The sequence below is a fragment of the Leucoraja erinacea genome, chromosome 6 (assembly GCF_028641065.1).
Source record: "Leucoraja erinacea ecotype New England chromosome 6, Leri_hhj_1, whole genome shotgun sequence".
Classification (NCBI taxonomy): domain Eukaryota; kingdom Metazoa; phylum Chordata; class Chondrichthyes; order Rajiformes; family Rajidae; genus Leucoraja; species Leucoraja erinaceus.
In genome coordinates this window covers 67,050,476-67,072,739 of record NC_073382.1, presented here as the reverse complement: position 1 = coordinate 67,072,739, position 22,264 = coordinate 67,050,476, and the positions used below count along the sequence as shown (strand labels likewise).

At 40.0% G+C, this 22,264-nt stretch overlaps 1 protein-coding gene across 3 annotated transcripts in view; it reads right to left on the bottom strand.

Moving 5' to 3' along the window:
• The window catches only part of fat3a (FAT atypical cadherin 3a), a 634,737-nt gene that overhangs the window by 95,913 nt on the left and 516,560 nt on the right, over nucleotides 1–22,264 (bottom strand). For 2 of the 3 annotated variants that reach the window (XM_055637275.1, XM_055637277.1), the window contains exons 11-14: nucleotides 17,828–21,910; nucleotides 4,359–4,555; nucleotides 4,058–4,211; nucleotides 2,425–2,658 (exon numbers count right to left, since the gene is read on the bottom strand). In XM_055637275.1, the coding sequence (XP_055493250.1) occupies nucleotides 2,425–2,658; nucleotides 4,058–4,211; nucleotides 4,359–4,555; nucleotides 17,828–21,910 (4,668 nt within the window). Of the gene's footprint in view, nucleotides 1–2,424; nucleotides 2,659–3,346; nucleotides 4,212–4,358; nucleotides 4,556–17,827; nucleotides 21,911–22,264 lie in introns of those variants that run through there. The other variant, XM_055637278.1, reaches the window with a different exon arrangement.

Sequence of the window (22,264 nt, the reverse complement as noted above, 5' to 3'; positions counted from 1 at the left end):
TCCTCGCTGCATCACTCTATGACTCTATTTCTCTAATACCTCTGATTTTCCACATGTAGCAGTGCCTTGGAAGTTAATAAATGCAGTAACTGGTGTGGAAAAGAGCACCCATCTGCACCGATGCAGAACTGAAGCAATCCACGGCACCTTCATCATGTTTGCTGTGCATTTCTTGCATTTAACCAATTCTTATTTGTTCTACTTTAATGTGCTCAGCTGAACACATTATCTGGTGACTGCTTCCAACTAGACAAATGATTAATACTGGCACACTGGGCAGCACTACACCAAGTAAACAAATCCAACATTATGATAAAAGGAGAAATGCCAAACAATTTCAGCATATGTTAAGTTGTGAATGAAAAGTTAAAATAGCCTCAGAACTCTGTTTAGAATTCAAGCACATTGCCAAGTCCAAAAGGTCAGAATAAAATTCCCAATGAATCCCACATATAATGTAACATTGATGAGGGGAAAATAGGTTATAGCCTGGGGAAATTTGTGGATAAACAGATCCTACCAACGTGAAAGCTCATTTCACAGTTCACCTGCAATAACTTTTAACTCTTAAGCATTCATCCCATTTGCACTCTCACAGTCAACACTATCTGCAATCTTTGGATGTGCCAAATTCCAAAGTGCCTGCTTCTTCCTCAGAAAATTTCAATCACATATATAAATAAATAATTCATTATCCATCTGCAGCAGACCACAAATACATTGCATAAATTGCCTAACAAAAGCGTTGCTGGTGTAATCGTGTAGATAATGCATCATTTGCACCACTGAATAACACTGTGACTTAATCAACTTGAAAGTTAATCAATGTTAACTGGTGGACAGCTATTTGACCTAATTTTTCACATCATCGCTAAAGCTCAATGTGTAACTCACAAGGAAGAAGTTGATTTGGGGGTGAGGCAGCATGAATGTGTGCAAGAATGTCACCTCCTGCACTTCAGTCTGCTTTCTCATTTACCATCTGATATTTTGTACAAATTTATTCCAGCTGATTTCTGAACTTTCCTTGACCGCTGCCACTTCTATATGAATGGATAAGGGGAAGAAGTAGAGATGCAGCTCCAGAAACAAGTCTCTGCAACATGCAGAATAATGCTCAAAAGTCATTACCAAATACAAAAGAAACACATCAAATTGTGCCTGAACAAAAGTGATTTTAGACACAAAGTGCTGGAGTAACTCAGTGTGTCAGGCAGCATCTCTGGAGAACGTGGCAGGAGACGTTTCCGGTCGAAACCCTTCAAAATGTCACTTATCCATGTCGTCCAGATATGCAACCTGACCCACTGAGCTACTCCAGCACTTTGTGTCTGTTTTTGTAAACCAACATCTGCAGTTCCTTATTTCTAAAATGGATTTTAGACTGTGGTGACAAAACACTTGTTCAAGAACACTTTTATCAGGTCTATTTAAGGGGAAATAGGAAGCTGGAGAAGCTGAATGAGTTAGAGAAGTAACTCCATAGCATGGGCCAAGGTAGATAAAACTAGGACCACTCCTTCAAAGGTAGACTGAAGAGGTAAAGGTTAATGAAAATTAAAGGAACAGTTCAGACTTATGGCAACAGAAATTGTGAGAAACGTGTAAGAGAAAATTAAATACAACTAAGTCTAAATCTGAAAAGTGCTGGAAGGGTTGAACCAATTCTTATACTCTTCAATGTTCAATGGTTCTATATTGTTACCTATGCACTGCACAGTGAAATCTTGCCATATTTCGGCACTATTTACAAAATAAAAAGTTCAAAGTCAAAAGACTGGTCCACATACTGGATGTACTGGAGCGCACCCGATCCATGTAAGCCCCAGCCTGCTGCAGGGCATTCTCCCCTGCAATATCCATTGGAGACCAAGAGGAATAGAAGAGGTTTCAGTGACCAGACAAACTAATATAAGGCTGGGTAGGTGATATTGTGGAGTAGAAACTAAAGAATATATGTATACCTGAATTTATGAAATTAGACTATATTCAAAAGTGTATCAATGTCTGAAGGTGGGTTTTGACCAAACGTTGCCTATTTCCTTCGCTCCATAGATGCTGCCTCACCCGCTGAGTTTCTCCAGCATTCTTGTCTACCTATCACCCAGTACATATCATCAATGACCGAACTGTAAAATGAGAAAGTGCCAAACCATTATTTGGTTCATTTCTCAGTTCTCAATTAATTTAAATTCTTCATAAGATGTTGATAAATAAAGATTAATGATTGTAATGCAAACTCATGACAATCAAAATTAGATTGTACTCAGTGCTAAGTGCAAGTTGTCTGAGCTTAATGCTAAGATTAATATTCGAGCTTATTTCAGGTCATTAAATCAATCGAAATAAATCTTTCAATTTCCATAATAACTTCCTTCTTTATAAAGCACCACAGCAAATGTTTGAAAACAAACCGCGACTTACCCAAATCTGGATCTGTTGCTTCAACCTTTGTTAGCAAAACCTTTATTACCGTGTTCTCGGACACAGGTTCAGTATAATGATCGGAGGTGAATACTGGTGGATTATCATTCACGTCCTCCAGAGTCAGAACTACTACCGACTGGCAGTAACGGCCCCCTCCATCTGATGCTCTGGCAATCAAATTGTACACTTGTGTTTCCTCACGGTCTAAAGCTGATAATGTTTTAAGTTCACCTATGGGACCAATTGCAATAAATAAATGATTTGTAATGGATAATAATATAGAAACATAGAAAATAGGTGCAGGAGCAGGCCATTCAGCCCTTCCAAGCTAGCACCGCCATTCAGTATGATCATGGCTGATCGTCCAAAATCAGTACCCTGTTCCTGCTTTCTCCCCATATCCCTTGATTCAGTTAGCCCTAAGAGCTATGTCTAATTCTCTCTTGAAAATATCCAGTGAATTAGCCATATATAATTGGCTATTTTTCATTATCTAGAAATTAAATCTTAAAATATTCACATAAATTATTAAGTTGTACAGGATGATTTTAAAAAAAGGGAGTACTATGCTAATTTTTTGATAGAAATAAAATTAAAAGGTAGTGTGTTAAAAGCTTATGACACATGCATCTGTTATCCCATACAATCGGATGGAGCTGCACAATCCAGATTGCCTTTCATGTTTTCATCCACGTTTGTCCTGTGGCCATGCATTTTATTTCACTGATCAAGCTTCAGATTTACTTGCCATGGGTTTCCCACGAGGTAGAGGGGCTTGCCAATGATAATCAGGCCTTGGTTCTAGCCCCAAGGTCTCTTCTCCCGAAGGATGACCTTTTCACAGTTCACTACTGTCCAAGACTTTTTTTACCCATTTCCACATTGCTGCTGCACCCGCTGAGTTTCTCCATTACACTTGGAAGTTAGGAAGGGGTTGATCTCCACATTACTGCTAGTCAGTGGATCTCCTTGAATCCTTCAGCTAGTGAACATCAAACTTTAGCCCAATGATATGCTCTATGCAGGCATGTTATACTTATATATAATGACAAGCTAAAATTAATACTATGTGAGGTTTTTATTTGCTGAAACAATGTGTATATCTTCCGAAGTGCAATGTTAAAAGCTATTCAAATGTCAACTGTTTCCCACCTTTACCTTTGAAATACTGTGCTAGCACATGATATCCTCATACATAGTAATATGGGATTTGCAAAAGTCCACTAATCCTATCACTTTTATAATCTGTTCCCTTACCTGTAATAATTACGGTCACATTATCTGTTCTTTCTAGTCTTCAACTAATCTTTAAGCCCACTACAAAATTCATTGTGCACTTTTGCTACGGTGCATAAATATTGGTAACATTTGACCATCAAGTTTGTACAACCAAAGAACTGCCCCCTTGCAAAAAATAGGTTTGGAAATTTTCTTGGCTCTGCAATAATTTTGAAATAAAAAATGGAAGTATTCTAGTCGGGATATCTCGATCACTTAGCGAGTACTTTTACGCTTTGAGCAAAATTTAAGTGCAGTACATTTGTTGTCAAGTTTCTATGAAGATCACTTTTTTACACCAATTTTTAAACCAAAAAGAAAAAATCTGCTTTAAGCTTGCATGTCCACTTACCACTTTCTGGTTCAAGAAAAAATTTATCTGACCCAGTTCCATGCAAAGAATACTGTATTTCTGCATTAGATCCAAGGTCAGCATCATGAGCATTAATCCTTAGAATAACTCTATTTGGTGGAATATCTTCCACTATTGTCTCTGTGTAGGTGACCTGCAAGTATTTAATGGCAACAAATTTTATTTGAGACATACACACACATGTAGTTTAATCACATAACATCAGAATGGTAAATAACAATTTCTCACCCCCCCCCAATTCCAAAAAAATAGTAGAGAAGTGGAATAAGGAATTATTTACCTGATCACACACTGGGTTGTTGTCATTGGCGTCTAATACGCTGACTTCTACCACTGCTCTTGATACGAAGAGTCCATCAGTGGCTGTAATATTCAGAAGATAAATATCCTGCTCCTCTCGGTCTAATGGTCTCTTCACATAGACTTTCCACTCATTCTGAACCAGACCAAGTGCAAATTTTCCTTTAGGATTTCCTCCTAAAAATGCATTTATAGAAAAATTAGAATAGTTAAATTATAAACATTAGAACATATTTCTCAATGTCAACAACGGATTATCAAATAAAATCAGTTTTCTAGTAAGATATGTACCACACAGACCAGTTTATTAATAGCTCTTTCAAATGTTTAATGTTACAGGGGAATTATGTTTTCACTCATTTTGACATCAATGGTGTACAACTGTTCATTCAATAATACTCAAATCAAGTGCAACCGAGTCGGATGCAAAGTAAAATTATCTTTAAGTGAACCGATAATACAGCTGAAACCACTTCAGAGAATTGATCTTAACAAATATCAAGAAAAACTCATAAATGCATATCAAGGACTGCGGCAACTAACCAACTAAATGTAATTACTGTTACACTTTACAGCTACAGAGTTCAATCTTCCCGTTTTCCTTGTTAGTGCCATAAACAGTGCAGGCTCTCTCAGGATCTATTGTAAATAAAGCTTGGAGATTATTACACATGGAGCTCAGATCCTACTGCTCTATGATAACAATTCAGTTTACAGCTTCCAACTGTAAATAAGCATGAACATTTTAATCCTCAAACCAGGCTATTTTCTGAGATGTCAAAATCAGATTTAAAAATCCAAAGCTCAATACAAGTCTCCAAATGAAAGATGTTCTTGAAGAATGGAATTTAATGTAAACTTCAATATGATAATTACATTCAGTGTTATATGATCTACAAGACTAGATTAAGGGGGTGAAGAACATTTATGCTTGATCACTTGTGAAAAAAACATGCAATTCAGTATTAGCTGCTCAATACGCTCCCCTCCAAAATTTGGATCCATTGACTCCCATCTGCTTTGTTTCTGAAATTCTCCAGGGGATTTAGATGCACTAACAACACCAGGCTTTTAATCTCAATATATATTGCTTCAAGAAATATGAACACCGATTCTGTAGTTTAACTTTCCATCCATATATTTTCCAGGCTCTCTAGAATTCTCTGGGAAAATCTGGATGGGAAGACAGTTGCAATTGCTGGTGCTGAAGGCATAACACAAAACATGCCACAAAAAAAGCTAAAACCTCACACTACATTCTTACTTGTTTATGTGAAAGGATATATTCATAGTTGTTGGTAAGAGCTCATTTTAACAACTCTCAAAGTAATTTCTATAACTTTGGAGGATTGTACTTCAGATCTCCACTTTACAGCATGAGAGCGATTATGCTGTGAAATATTGGGTTTCGGATATGGATCATGATGATTACGTGCTTTATCGGGAGCACTAACAGTCACACAGCCAACACAAGCAGTAGAGCTGCAGCTGTACAAAGCAGAATCAGCAGAATCACTCTGCAAGGACATTGGGCAAGGGATACATTTTTCTTTCTTTTTAATTTTTTAAAAATTTATATTTTTATTAGAAGCTGTGTACAAAAGTATAAGCTGCGGCATATGACATAATCCATTTATTGTACAGCTTCCATTTTAATTTTAGCAAAGATGAAATAGAAAAAGAGAGAAAGAGCAAGAAAGAAAGAAAGTGAAAGAGAAAGTGAATGTAAGAATAGAACCCCTAAACTACCAAATGAGTGTAGTCAAAGAGTGAGTAAGTAAAATCTTAAAGAAATAAAAAAACAAAAACGGAAAAAAGAAAAAAAAGAAAAGTGTTGATATACCTGCTTCATTTCTCTCCCCACCCATCACCCAGTCCGTAAATCGGTTTAATTCCGAAGTTGTGTTGCACCATACTATCCTTTGAATGAATCAATGAAAGGAATCCATATCTTTGAAAATTGCTCTGAGTTTCCTGCTAAGATAAGTCTCATGTCTTCAAGATGTAGCGTCTCAGACATGTTTGTAATCCACATTTTAAGAGTTGGGGGAGATGTATTTTTCCAAAATTTGTTTTTTCGACATTATCAAGCCATAATTAAGGAAACGTCTTTGAAATATTGACAGGCTTCTGCTGTTCCGAAAATAATCAGTTCTGTATGGGGGTCCAGTTTTGTATTTAATGATTTTGAGAAAATTTCAAAGATTCTTTTCCAAACGTTATGTCGTTTTATGCAAGAGGCAAAGGAGTGTGTTATAGTTGCTTCTTGAAGGAGACATTTATCACAAATAGGAGATACATTTGAAAAAATCTTGTTCAGTAGTCTTTGAGTAGTAGTCTGTGCTGTATTTTGAATTGGATTAAAATGTGTCTAACGTCATTCGAACAATTATGTATATATAAGAGAGATTTTTCCCATCTGTCTTTGAAAGTTTTTAGGCCTAATTCCTCTTCCTATTGTCCTCTAACTGCGTCTGATGATGGAATTTCTATACTTAGAAGGGTTTTATACAAGTATGATGTTAGATTGTTTGACTGAGTTTCTATTCATACCTTCGTCTAATATATCTGGCAGCAGAATTTGATAATCGTGGGTATATGTTTTCAAATAATCTCGAATATGTAAAATATGGATTACTTTTCAGACTGTATTTCGACTAATTTCTGAAATGACAGGAGATTTCCCATCTCGGGGATACATTTTTTAATAGACAATAGGTGCAGGAGTAGGCCATTTGGCCCTTCGAGCCAGCACCGCCATTTAATGTGATCATGGCATCAGTACTCCGTTCCTGCCGTATCCCCATATCCCCTGACTCCGCTATCTTTAAGAGCCCTATCTAGCTCTTTCTTGAAAGTATCCAGAGAACTGGCCTCCACCGCCCTCTGAGGCAGAGAATTCCACAGACTCACAACTCTCTGTGTAAAAAAGTGTTTCCTTGTCTCCGTTTGAAATGGCTTACCTTTTATTCTTAAACTGTGGCTCCTGGTTCTGGACTCCCCCAACATCGCAAACATGTATCCTGCCTCTAGCGTGTCCAAACACTTAATAATCTTATATGTTTCAATAAGATATCCTCTCATCCTTCTAAACACCAGAGTATACAAGCCCAGCCGCTCCATTCTCTCAGCATATTACAGTCCCGCCATCCCGGAATTAACCTTGTAAACCTACGCTGCACTCCGTCAATAGTAAGAATGTCCTTCCTCAAATTAGAGGATCAAAACTGCACACCATACTCCATGTGTGGTCTCACTAGGGCCCTGTGGAATCGGTATGGGTAGAGCTGTGAAAAACTAAGGGGCAGAAAACGCTGGTGGGTGTTGTGTACAGGCCACCTAACAGTAGTAATGAAGTTGGAGATGGTATCAAACAGGAAATTAGAAATGTATGCGACAAAGGCAAAACAGTTATAATGGGTGACTTCAATCTACATATAGATTGGGTTAATCAAATTGGCAGGGGTGCTGAGGAAGAGGATTTCTTGGAATGTATGTGGGATAGTTATCTAAATCAACATGTAGAGGAACCAACGAGAGAGCAGGCTATTTTAGACTGAGTATTGAGTAATGAGGAAGGGTTAGTTAGCAGTCTTGTTGTACGTGCCCCCTTGGGCAAGAGTGACCATAATATGGTTGAGTTGTTCATTAGGATGGAGAGTTACATTGTTAATTCAGAAACAATGGTTCTGAACTTAAAGAAAGGTAACTTTGAGGGTATGAGATGTGAATTGGCCATGATTGACTGGCAATTAATTCTAAAAGGGTTGGCGGTGGATATGCAATGGAAGACATTTAAAGACTGCATGGATGAACTACAAAAATTGTTCATCCCAGTTTGGCAAAAGAATAAATCAGGGAAGGTAGTGCATCCGTGGATAACAAGAGAAATCAGGGATAGTATCAAAGCGAAGGATGATGCGTACAAATTAGCCAGAAAAAGCAGCATACCAGAGGACTGGGAGAAATTCAGAGACCAGCAGCAGAGGACAAAGGGCTTAATTAGGAAAGGAAAAATAGATTATGAAAGAAAACTGGCAGGGAACATAAAAACTGACTGCAAAAGTTTTTATAGATATGTGAAAAGAAAGAGATTAGTTAAAACAAATGTAGGTCCCTTGCAGTCAGAAACAGGTGAGTTGATCATGGGGAACAAGGATATGGCGGACAAATTGAATAACTACTTTGGTTCCGTCTTCACTAAGGAAGACATAAATAATCTGCCGGAAATAGCAGGGGATCGCGGGTCAAAGGAGTTGGAGGAATTGAGTGAAATCCAGGTTAGTCAGGAAGTGGTGTTGGGTAAATTGAATGGATTAAAGGCCGATAAATGCCCAGGGCCAGATAGGCTGCATCCCAGAGTACTTAAGGAAATAGCTCCAGAAATAGTGGATGCATTAGTAATAATCTTTCAAAACTCTTTAGATTCCGGAGTAGTTCCTGAGGATTGGGGGGTAGCAAACGTAACCCCACTTTTTAAGAAGGGAGGGAGAGAGAAAACGGGGAATTACAGACCAGTTAGTCTAACATCGGTAGTGGGAAACTGCTAGAGTCAGTTATTAAAGATGGGATAGCAGCACATTTGGAAAGTGGTGAAATCATTGGACAAAGTCAGCATGGATTTACGAAAGGTAAATCATGTCTGACGAATCTTATAGAATTTTTCGAGGATGTAACTAGTAGCGTGGATAGGGGAGAACCAGTGGATGTGGTGCATCTGGACTTCCAGAAGGCTTTCAACAAGGTCCCACATAAGAGATTAGTATACAAACTTAAAGCACACGGCATTGGGGGTTCAGCATTGATGTGGATAGAGAAGCAAAGAGTAGGAGTAAACGGGTCCTTTTCACAATGGCAGGCAGTGACTAGTGGGGTACCGCAAGGCTCAGTGCTGGGACCCCAGCTATTTACAATATATATTAATGATCTGGATGAGGGAATTGAAGGCAATATCTCCAAGTTTGCAGATGACACTAAGCTGGGGGGCAGTGTTAGCTGTGAGGAGGATGCTAGGAGACTGCAAGGTGACTTGGATAGGCTGGGTGAGTGGGCAAATGTTTGGCAGATGCAGTATAATGTGGATAAATGTGAGGTTATCCATTTTGGTGGCAAAAACAGGAAAGCAGACTCTAATCTAAATGGTGGCCGATTAGGAAAAGGGGAGATGCAGTGAGACCTGGGTGTCATGGTACACCAGTCATTGAAAGTACGCATGCAGGTGCAGCAGGCAGTGAAGAAAGCGAATGGTATGTTATAGCTTTCATAGCAAAAGGATTTGAGTATAGGAGCAGGGAGGTTCTACTGCAGTTGTACAGGGTCTTGGTGAGACCACACCTGGAGTATTGCGTACAGTTTTGGTCTCCAAATCTGAGGAAGGACATTATTGCCATAGAGGGAGTGCAGAGAAGGTTCACCAGACTGATTCCTGGGAAGTCAGGACTGTCTTATGAAGAAAGACTGGATAGACTTGGTTTATACTCTCTAGAATTTAGGAGATTGAGAGGGGATCTTATAGAAACTTACAAAATTCTTAAGGGATTGGACAGGCTAGATGCAGGAAGATTGTTCCCGATGTTGGGAAGTCCAGGACAAGAGGTCCTTATCCTTAAGGGGGAAATCCTTTAAAACCGAGATGAGAAAAACTTTTTTCACACAGAGAGTGGTGAATCTCTGGAACTCTCCGCCACAGAGGGTAGTTGAGGCCAGTTCATTTGCCACAGAAGGCCGGGTGGACGCCGAGTCAGTGGATATTTTAAAGGCAGAGATAGATAGATTCTTGATTAGTACAGGTGTCAGAGGTTATGGGGAGAAGAGATAGATCAGCCATGATTGAATGGTGTAGATGATGGGCCAAATGGCCTAAATTCCTATTTCTTATGACCTTATGAACCAGGGACAGTGTACAGTAAGGGTCTGGGGAGTGTTTTCCAACAGAGGATCCTAGGAGTAAAAATACATGGTTCCCTGAAAATGGCATCACATGTAGATAGGGTGGTGAAGGCAGATGGACATCTTCATCAGCATGGATGAATTGAGTCAAACAGCCTATTTCCATGCCGTATGATTTAATCAGTCCATAACAACTTATAATACAACAGTTCAGGAAAATATGAAAACTAAATGCCAGGATTTGGGAAATAAGAAAACAGAGAAGTTTAAAAACTGATTATGCTGAATACAAATAAAATAGTAGTGAAGAGAAGAAAAAGGAAGACATTAAAATCACGAGGTCATAAACTAAATTAATTAAACATGTTTTAAATGTATACAGAATATGATTAATATTTCAACAATAAAATTATTCCAAATGCTTTCAACAGAATTATCACGGTATTCATCATTGTGAGTCTATGTGGTAAGGATCACCTGTAATTCCCTTCATCAGCCAGCAGACTAATGGTTTAAGCAGTGAAATATGGCATATGCAAATCCCAATCATCAATTTCCACACATGGTTGGTTGTATTCATAATTCAGTGCCGAAAGCACTTTAAGTACCACCTATAGATCACCTGACATCAGTTCCAATAGTAGTCACTCGTCACCACAAAACTGATTTACTCCTTTGCAGCAAGTCACAAATCATAAAGCTTAATTATTAACAGAAGAATCACAATATATTTAGTTTAGTTTAGTGATACAGCACAGAAATAGGTCCTTTGGCCCACAGAGTCTGCGCCGCCCAATGATCATACATACCCTAGTTCTATGTTATCACAGTTTTGCATCCTACACACTTGGGGCAATTTACAAAGGGCAAATAACCTCCAAAGCTGCAAGTCTTTGGAACGAAGAATGAAACCGGAGCACCCGGAGAAAACCATGTGGTCACAGGAAGAACATACAAACTCTGCACAGACAGCAACCGTAGTCAGGATCAAACCTGGGTCTCTGGTGCTGTAAGGCAGCAACTCTACCACTGCGCTGGCCAACATATAGCATTGTACATTTCATTTACTTTTATATGTATTGCCGGAGAAATTCTTTCATTTAGCATCATGTTTTTGTGGATTACACTAATGTATTTTTCTGAGTTAGTTAATTAGTTTAGTTTATTGTCACGTGTACCGAGGTATAGTGAAAATCTTTTTGTTGTGTGCTATCCAGTCAGCGGAAAGACTATACATGATTATAATTGAGCAGTCCATAGTGTACAGATACAGGATAAAGGGAATAATGATAGTGTGAGATAAAGTCAAGTAAATTCCCATTAAAGATAGTCCAAGGGTCTCCAATGAGGTAGATGGCAGCTCAGAATCTCTCTCTAGTTGTTGATAACAGCTGGATGGAAACTGTCCCTGAATCTGGGGGTATAGGTTTTCACGCTTCAGTACCTCTTGCCTGATGGGGGGGGGGGGGGGGGGGGGGAGGAAGAAGCGGGATGAGACTGATCATTGATCATGCTGGCGGCCGTGAAATGTGGATGGTCAATGCAAGGGAGGTTATGTGATGGTCCATGCTATGTCCACAAACTCTGCAATTTTATGCGGTCTTGGATGGAGCAGTTCCCAAATCATGCTGTGATGCATCCTAAAAAAATGCTTTCTACAGCGCATCTGTTGAACGTTTGTGAGAGTTGTTGGAGACATGCCAAACCTCCTAAGCCTTCTAAGCAAGTAGAGGCATTGGTGTGCTTTCTTGGTCATTGCTTCGATAGGGCTGGCCCAGGATGATGCTGGTGATATTACCTCCTAGGAACTTGAAACTTTCAACCATCTTTACTTGGGTGCAGTCCATGTCTACCAGGGTTTGGGTACCACTTCATTTCCTGAACTCAACCACTATCTCCTTTGTCTTGCTGACATTGAGAGAAAGGTTATTGTCTTGACACCAGTTGACAAGGTTCTCAATTTACTTCCTGTACTCTGTCCCTTCGTTATTTGATGACCAGCACACTACAGCGGTGTTGTCTGTGAATTTGTAAATTGCATAAGATTTGTACAGGCTGCACAGTCATTGGTGTATAGGGAGTAAAGCAACATCTTTGTGGAGCACCAGTGTTGAGGATTATCGTAGAGGATGATTTGGCCCCTATCCTCACTGATTGTGGTATGTTGGTCAGGAAGTCGGGGACCCAGTTGCAAAATGAGCGCTGATTCCAAGTTCCATGAGTTGGGCGATGAGCTTGAGATAACGATATTAAAAGCGGCGCTGTAGTCTATGAATAGAAGACTGACATAGGTGTCTCTCCTATCCAGGTCTTCTAGGGATGAGTGCAGGGCCAGGGAAGATTGCATCAGCTATGGACCTGTTGTGGTGGTAGGCAAACTGCAGTTGGTCTAGGTTGCTTGGTAGACTCAATTAATGTGTTCCATAACCAGCCTCTCAAACCACTTCATGATGCTGGATGGTAGTCATTGAGGCTCGAGGTTTTGCTATTCTGTGGCACAGGGATGATAGTGATCCTCTTGAAGCAGGCGGGTGTGGGGCGAAGCAGGGAATGGTTAAAGATGTCCATGAATATTCTTGCGAGTCGATCCACGCAGATTCTAAGGACGAGGCCAGGGACTCTGGCTGGGCCAGTCTGTAACAGTGAGCTTGGGAAGAGGCACACAGAGTCTGATTGGCCTTCTGCTCAAAGCAAGCATAGAAAGCATTAAGGTCATCGGGTAGAGCCGCTCTATCACCAGCGATGTCGCCTGACTTCACTTTGCAACTAGTTATAGTATTCAGTCCTTGCCACATTCTGCGCGTCTCTGAATGATTATACTGGTACTCAAGTTTGTCCCCATATTGTCTCTTAGCATTCTTGATAACTTGGCACAGATCCTAGTGTGCTTTCTTGTACTGTCAGAATTGTTTCACTTGTATGCAGCAGACCTGTCCTTCACTCACGGTTCATCCATGGTTTCCGTTTGGGGGACACTCAGATTGCCATCTGTACGCACTTCGTTACGCTCTTGCTGATGATGGCAATGGCGTACTCATTCAGGTTGGCTGCAGAATCCTTGAATAAGGACCCTTCTACTGACTCAAAGCGGTCGTGTGGGATGTCATCCGTGCCCGCTGACCAGCATTGAACCATGTTGATCAAGAGATCTATAAAATACTGCTATGTGCGCATATATTAAAGTTCTATATATTTGGTTTTCTGTATGTCCGATATGTCTAATCACAAATGCTACCAGACATGTTCAGTGATGTGAAACAGTGTGCAGCTCATGGTTTCAGGTTATGTGCCTGTAAAGCATTCACACCAAAGATGGTTTTAACTGGGGAAGCGAAGCCTACTTTAATATTATTTAGATGTATCTTTGTATCTTCTGCCATGAAGTCTGCAGATTCCATTGTCTTGTAGAGAAGTCTGCCTTTAAGTAGTTTTCTTCATCTACACCACCAATGTCCTGAGCGCCCCCTGACTATGTGTTTGACCTTTCCCACCTGCAGAGAACCTGACTTGAACACTTATCTGCCTTCAAACGGATCATTCCACCAATACCCTATCACATAGCCAACACCGTCAATCCCCAATGTTCCTAATCTCTCACTCCCAATGCTCTGGGCCTTGATACAAAAGATTGTAACACTTATTCTACCAGGCATTATGCCTTGAACATTATCCATGACAAAACCTCATTGCTGATGCAGCCTCCTTGAAAATTGTCACAGCGCTCCCTCCCAAACCTCCCAAGTTTTAATATGCCTTTTCTGGCACTGTTGAATTTCAAACCTTTATGTCTATTACCAAAATATATCCCATAATTTTATATATAATGGCATACGACCATGGCATTTTGCCAAGACCCCAAAGAGTGTCAAGGCAGTAATATCGTATTACTAAATGAAGTATCTTTCAGTTTCCAAGGAAATGACCTCCATATGAAATAAGAAAAGCTGTAATTTTGATGAAGCTCATGAAGACTTAATGATTTTTCAACCGAAATACTTCAAAATATTTCCCTCAGTGCATTGACACTGTATAGTTCAGTCACAGGGGAGAAACAATAGCAGACGGTGGCATCCTAGCTCTAGATTCTAACAACCTCATCAGTGATTGTTCTGCATAAGAATATTTCTCCAGTGGCAGAATCAAAATTCTCTAACAGACAATTTAATCTGACACATAATTGTAGCTGAGATTTCATTAATTTTACTGTTTGCTATATAATTCAGAACTACTCAAAAACACATGCCACATAAAGACTCAAGTGTTGTCTTCATGGATGACCCTGAACTGCATTACCTTGTTATTTAAGGATTAGTGCATTAACCTGCTCACAAATTCCAAATGAGGGCAGAGTTGTAGATCTTCACTGAAGTACACTTTTACTTAGCTGTAACAGTAATTTCTGTTTGCAGGCCAATTATTCTCATCTGCATGGAACCATAAAGCACAAAAACAAAGGGCAATTTGGTTTATTTGGAGGAGCTAGGAACTTAAAAACTCCGGAAAAAGAACTGCTGTGCAGTTGCAATTTAAGGGCCTGTCCCACTTACGTGTCCTTGGCAGGCAAATTACACCTCTTGGTCGCATTGAGGCACACGGGCATCGTATGGCCGCGCGGGGCCGGTCCCACTGAGGAGCGCGGAGGGGTATGGAGTTGTACGCAATATCGCGCGGGGCTCCCAAAATTTCGTAGTGAACTAAATCTTCGCGCGCCAACGGCTTGTCGCGTAACTGACGGCCAAAGTGGAACAGGCCCAAAGACCTTGGCGCGATGCAACGTCTTACCTGCAACCGCAGCAGAAGCAGGCAAACGATCGCCGAACTCGGCCTAGGGCTCACGGCCGTTGTGGCCCGGATCAGCACCCACTTCTACTCCCAGAGCGGGGCCAAGAAAATTGAAGATAGACACAAAATGCTGGAGTAACTCAGCAGGACCGGCCACATCTCTGGAGAGAAGCAATGAGTGACGTTTTGGGTCAAGACCCTTCTTTCAGACTGAAGGGTCTCGACACGAAACATCACCCATTGCTTCTCTCCAGAGATGCTGCCTGTCCCGCTGAGTTACTCCTGCATTTAGCATAGATCTTCAAATGACGTCACGCGCTCCAGGCAGCTGTGCGTACGCATGAAATCGTGCGCGACCTTCGCTGGACCGTGAGACCCTTTTTCGGACTCCCAGACTCCTTCCCTCATCTTTTAAAATGTTTACCACAGAGTTAATATTCAACTACAAAATGATCTGTGTCTTTGGTTGCACACCATACTTTGGTTTTTATTTACTATTATGGGCACCTGGTATCACATTGTATTTTTGAATATTTATCTGTGTTAATGCATTTAAGGGCCTGTTAATCTGAAGCAAGTTAAGAATCTAATTGTTTTGTTGTGGGTCCATATGACAACTAAACACTCTTGACTTGGAGCGGGTAAACAAGGTTTTGTCAAATGGAGTTGAATGGGATGAAATAAATAAAAGCATTGTGAAGGACTGCAGAGCACTGAGGGGTAGAAGCTTCTGAGTGCATGATTCAAAAAGGCAAATAAACAGGTATTCCAAGTCATTAAAACCAAAAAGAAAGTTATCATTTATTGCTAGAAGGAGTGAATGGAACATTTGAGATGGGGTGCTTCATTGCATAGGACAATGGCAAGACTATGTCTGAGGTTCTGTGTACAGTGTTTGTCTGCTCATTTAAGAGAGGATGTTAACGTATTGGAAAACATTCAGAGAAGGTTTACTGCACCAATATTTTGTTTGCAAAATTTTGCCCACTGACTTAAACTGTCTGTATCCTTTAACAGAATCTTTATCTGCTTCTTCACAACCTACTTTCCCTCTGAAGATATACACAAAATGCTAGAATAACTGTATGGGACAGGCAGCATAACTGGATAGATGTATGGGTGACATTTCAGGACAAGACCTTTCTTCAGACAAAATGGATGACCCGAAACGTACCCCATTCCTTCTATACAGTGATGTTGCCTGTCACTCAGAGTTTCTCCAGCATTTTGTGCCTATCTCCGATGTAATCCAGCATCTGCAGTTCCGTCCTACTACTTTCCTACCCATCTTTACCTGATCAGCAAAGTTAGTAACCATGGGGGCATTGGCTTCATCCAAGCCCTGTGGGTACATGGTAAAAGTAGAGACCCCAGCACCATTGTTATGACACACTACTCATTACATTTTGCCAACAGAATCAAAATATTCCTTCTCTTCATTTCCTGAAATTATAACAGTGATATAACTATTCAGTTATCTGTTACACAAATAGCTTTTATTTTCCAGTGTACCCGTTAAAGTATGGCATCACTTTAAATGCATTCTCCAACATTACGTATAATACACTTTTACCCTGCTTTTACATTGCTTCCCCTTTACCCACAGCACAGACTGCTTCTTCACGCAATGTTGATAAAGTGGCCAAATGGGATTTCCCTTTCACAAAACCACATTGACCATAAGATTACCGTGATATGTTTCTCATTGTTTTGACATGACACCTGTGGTGATTGGTTCTCAATTCAGTTCAGTTTAGTTTATTGTCACGTGTAACGAGGTACAGTGAGCAGTTTTTTGTTGCCTGCTAACAACCAGTCAGCAGAAAGACAATATATGATTACAATCGATCCATTTACAGCGAATAGAATTTTTTCCCGATGACAAATATTAAGCTGCATGTGGTTTTCATATCTCTCCTTTTTTGAATCAAAGTTATCTTTGCTAATTTCCAATCGAATTCAACTGAGTTTAAAAATAAGCTTAGTCGATTTAATACAAAGTAGGCAAAACTTACTTTCATAGGATTGGAACTCATTTTCTCAAAGGGCAATGCAAGGTAGCTTGATAAGCAAAGGAGTGAAATGTCCTTGGAATAGATGGGAATCTCAATGAGATATGCCTTGATCTTATTAAATAGCAGTGGAGGCATGAAGATTCAAGTGAACTGTTCGGGCTCCTAATTCATATGTAAATTCATATACCTTACATTTCAATTTCCAAGCATTGCTATTTTGTCCTCTGCAGTAAATTAAATGAATTATAATGCCACTTAAAAAATGTCTTCGCCTCCTGCTTTATAATTCCCAGAAAAAGATATCAAGAGTAAAATCTTAATAGTAGTCTAATTAAACTATATGCATTTGTTGTAACGGTCAGATAAAATATCTATATAGTCAACATAGAATTTACAATTTTGCATGAATCTAAATAGCTCATCTGACAATAACAATTTATTAGTTAATTCACAAGACCCAACAGATATGAATCTGAATGGTATACTCAAAATATAAATCATGATAGCATTAATAAAACGTGTAAAATGTCAATAATGAATTCTCAAGTATCCATTTTGCAACTGCGCTATAAATATTGTCCAAATTTACAAATATACATGTAGCAAAATCAATTAGTTGTTAATTAGTTAAATAATTTCCCTCATAATCAGTGATCTGGCAACCTTGCTACCATTCATCGAGCTTGATTTACCTTGACAAATCCCAGAATAATCCATATTGTGCAGTTTTAATTGCATGCACTTCAGTGTATTGAGTTCTTACCTGTAATGTGATAGCTAACTTGACGATTGATTTCAGATGTGTCATCATCCCTTGTACTGAGCACGGCAACAACCTCTCCTGGTGAATCACTCTCCCTCACAGATCCCCGATATATCTCATTCACAAAATGTGGAGAATTGTCATTTATATCCGTGACAGTTACTTGAACTATTGCTGTTGAAGACAGGGGCACAATCTCACCATGGTCCAAGGCTACCACAATGAACGTGTAGGACGGCTGCTTTTCATGATCAAGATCTTTAAGTGTCCTAATCCAGCCATTGTTGGTGTCGATGGCAAATATATCCATTATATCTTCAAGTTCCATCTGAGTAGCTGGCAATATACTATAGGTGACGTGTCCATTGGCTCCTGAGTCTTCATCAATTGCTTGGACTTGGATCACTTTAGTTCCGATTGGCATTCCTTCCATTATCACAGCCTCGTATGGATCGGTCTGAAAAACAGGCCTGTTGTCATTCAAATCCCTCACTTCAATTTTGACAACTGTTGTCAAAATTATATCGGTTCTGCCATTATTAACGGTGACTGTAACCAAAAACTCATAAAAAGGATTTGTTTCGTAATCAAGTTTCTTGTCCAATTTTAACACTCCAGTGTGTGAATCTATAACAAATACTGCATCTTGGTTATTTTGTGATAATCCACCATTAATCGTATTGAAGAGAATAGTTTGTTGTGGCAAAACCTGGATGGTGCCAACCATACTTCCTATAGGGGCATCTTCTGGCAGCATAAATGAATATTGATGTTGCAGAAAGGCTGGAAGGTCTGTTTTGGGAGCAAGCACATGAAAGTATACGGGAACCAGAACACTCCTCACAGGAATACCTCCATCTGAGGCTTTCACGAAAAAAGAGAGAATTGTATTTTTCAAATGGTCAAAATTTCCCTTTGTGACAATCCATCCAGTTTCCTGGTCAATGTCGATTGCATTAGTTACGTAGTCTGAATCTTCATTGTACAATGAATACAGGATTTTAGCATTTGCTCCTTCATCTGGATCAAAAGCTACGACTTGAATGATCAATGAGCCTTTTGCCACATCAGCCTTAACACTTGTCCTGTATTCTAGGGCCATGAATTGGGGAGCATTGTCATTGTCATCGACCAATATGACCCTCACAGTGCAGAATGCAGATCTCCCACCACCATCCACAGCCATTACCATAATGTCAATATTACTTTCCAATGTCAGTTCCCTGTTTAGCTTTTCTGTAATAATAATAATCCCTGAATAATCAATGGAGAATCGATTTCTTGCAAAGTCATTCACTATGTGATAGTTAATATTTCCATAGTCCCCAGAATCACCATCAGTGGCTATTGCCTGTGCCACCTTGCTCCCAATGGCAGAGTTTTCTCTCAATTCCACCACGTAAAGATTGCTTGAAAAGACAGGACTGTATAAGTTGGCACCAAGCACTCTGATGTGCACTTGCGCAGTGCTGGTGAAAATGCCGTCAGACACAGAGACGTTTAGGTTATACACAGGATCCATTCTTTGCTTGCGATGATTGGAAAGTGTAATGATGCCTCTCATGTTGTTCATGACAAAGTTCATATGGTCGTTGCCAGACAGGATGCTGTATTTTAATCTGTCCACGTCAGAGCTATCTTCATCGGATGCCTGCACGCAGGTTACAAAATGACCGCGTGGAGCAAGTTCGTTCACGTAGGATTCATAGAGAAGCTGGTTAAATACTGGAGGGCTGTCATTCATATCAGTCACATGAACCGTTACAGGGACATCACTGCTCATTGGTGGGATGCCATTGTCTATTGCTCGAGCTATAAAATTATATTCCTGAATTAACTCATAGTCCAACATTCGGGATGTTAGAATCAACCCGCTTGTGCTATCTATATGAAAGTAATCTGTGCTGTTTAAATTGTCCTGGACGATCTGATAGCGAACTATTCTATTGTTTTCAGAGTCTGCATCAGTAGCAATAACCTGCAACACGGGTGTTCCAACCATTGACGATTCAGAAAGGGTTGCTTCGTATACACTTTGTTCAAAAATTGGAGGGTTATCATTAACATCTCCTACTGATATATCCACTGTCACCTCTGCCTGGGCCCCCGTGAGAGAATCTGTCGCTTTAACCATCATTTTATAGCTGGACTTGGTCTCATAATCAAGTGGATGAATGACACCAATCACTCCTGTATAAAAATTTATATTAAACTGGTTTAGGGGATTTCCATCCGTAATTGTGTATATTAGACTCTGACCTTCAGGGCTCGTTGCATTAATGCTGAGGATGGGGGTGTGTGGCTGTATGTCTTCATTGACTGTTTTTACATAAAATGGCTTTGCAAAGACAGGCATAGCTTTATTAATCACTGTGATAGGCAGTTGTACACGTGTGGAAAGCGAAGGAGAACCACCATCTGTTGCAATGACAATGACATTGTATTCAACGCTGGATACGTCAGATTCAAATGGTTCTTTCAGCGTAACAATGCCAGTATACTGGTCAATCTCAAAGTGACCATGTCCTTCTTCAAGGAAGTAAGTGACCTCTCCATTTTTACCCTTATCACAATCCACAGCGGTGACGTGGTATATTCGTGCTGCTGGCTCTGCATCAACTTGAACTGCAGCATAATAGGGAAGGCCTACAAATACAGGTGGATTGTCATTAATATCTTCTACCTGCACCCTAATGACCACCCGTGCCACACACCAGGGGTCGTGCTCACGACTTGCTTCCACCACTAACTCATACATTTCTTGCTCCTCCCTGTCAAAAGACACAGGCAATGTTTGTACAATTCCTGAGGTGGATTTAATCGTAAACTTGTCACCAGGATTTAGTATTCTGTATTTCAAGGGCTCATTGAGCCGGTTCCCCACGGCATTTACCACAGCCACTTTCATTGCCTCGGTACTGTTTTCCAAGATAGAAGCTGAATAGAAACTTTGAGTGAACTGAAGACCACTGTCAAGAGCAACTTTCACTTTTATTTTTACCATTGCTGTGCTGCTGAACTTCCCGTCGGAAACACGAACAGTAAGTTGGTAGACTTCGCCAGTAAGGTTTTGATTCCTTACAGTGATTATTCCACTTCTTAGGTCAATCGAAAAACAATTTGCTGAATTTCCATCTGTTAATGTGTAGGTTAATTCTGATATTACTTCAGTGTCAGGGTCAGTGGCTGACACAGTGAGAACCTCAACGCCAATATATGTTGGCAGGAGAAGAACAGTTTCATATACTTCCTGGCTGAACATTGGGGGTGAGTCGTTGATATCAGTCACATGAATTGTTACATCAGCTGGAGATTCAGCCATGAGCTGTGGACTTCCACTGTCTCTGACCTGCACTTGGAAATTAAATATTGGAATTGTTTCATGATCAAGGTTTGCGATGGTCCGGATTGCCCCTGTGCTGGAATCAACCGAAAAATATGTCTTTGCTGTGGATTCAACAATTTGGTAGCCAAGCAATGAATTCTGGTTGCAATCAGCGTCGCTGGCTCTTATAACAAGAGGATTGTTGACAGAGATTAAAACAGCACTGTTGACTGGAGCAGCCTCACTAATACTACCCGAATATTGGGAATGAAGGAAGATCGGAGGATTGTCATTTTGGTCAACAACATGAATACTAACTGTAATGTTCGATGACATTCCTGCCATGTTGGTTGCTTGCACAATCAGCTGATAAGAAGAAATTTGTTCATAATCAAGAGTTTTCTGAACACTAATGACACCCGAATAAGGGTTTATTGCAAAAACACTCTCCCAATTTCCAGTTTTTATCTCATAAACTACTGTTGATTGACTCACGGCTGAGATCATAACCACTGAGGTCCCAGCGCTGGCATTTTCATTCACTTCAATCGTGTATTCTTTCTGATGGAACTGGGGTTGTGCGTTGTCCGAGAAAGTCAATGTTATACGTACAATCACAGTCGCAGAGAGAGATGGTATTCCTCGATCAGTTGCTTTAACAGTCAGAACATAATGGCCAAGGGATGCGAGGTCAAGTTCTTTTGAAACAATGATAATTCCCAAAACTGGTTCAATTTTAAAGACATTGTCATTGTTGCCTGAAACAGAAAAATGTTTGCAACATCAAAAACATTAGTTTTCTCGCTACCGACAAATAATTGGGAGGGGGATGATGCGGAAGGGGGGAATCTAATGAAATGGTGATAGTTAAATGGACTTCAGAATATATATTCTTGATGACACTAGAATCACCTGATCCCACATCTTTAACATCACATGACTTTACTTATGACTCAAGACTACATCAGCTCAAACTTTCCTTTAATCGTCGCTAAACTTGATTATTCTAAGATATTTGGGGCTGATCTTCCTCGTTTTATTTTATGCAGATTCTAACGCATCCAAAGCATTGCTGTTTATGGTTTTACCATTTCATGCTCCCTTCATTCCTA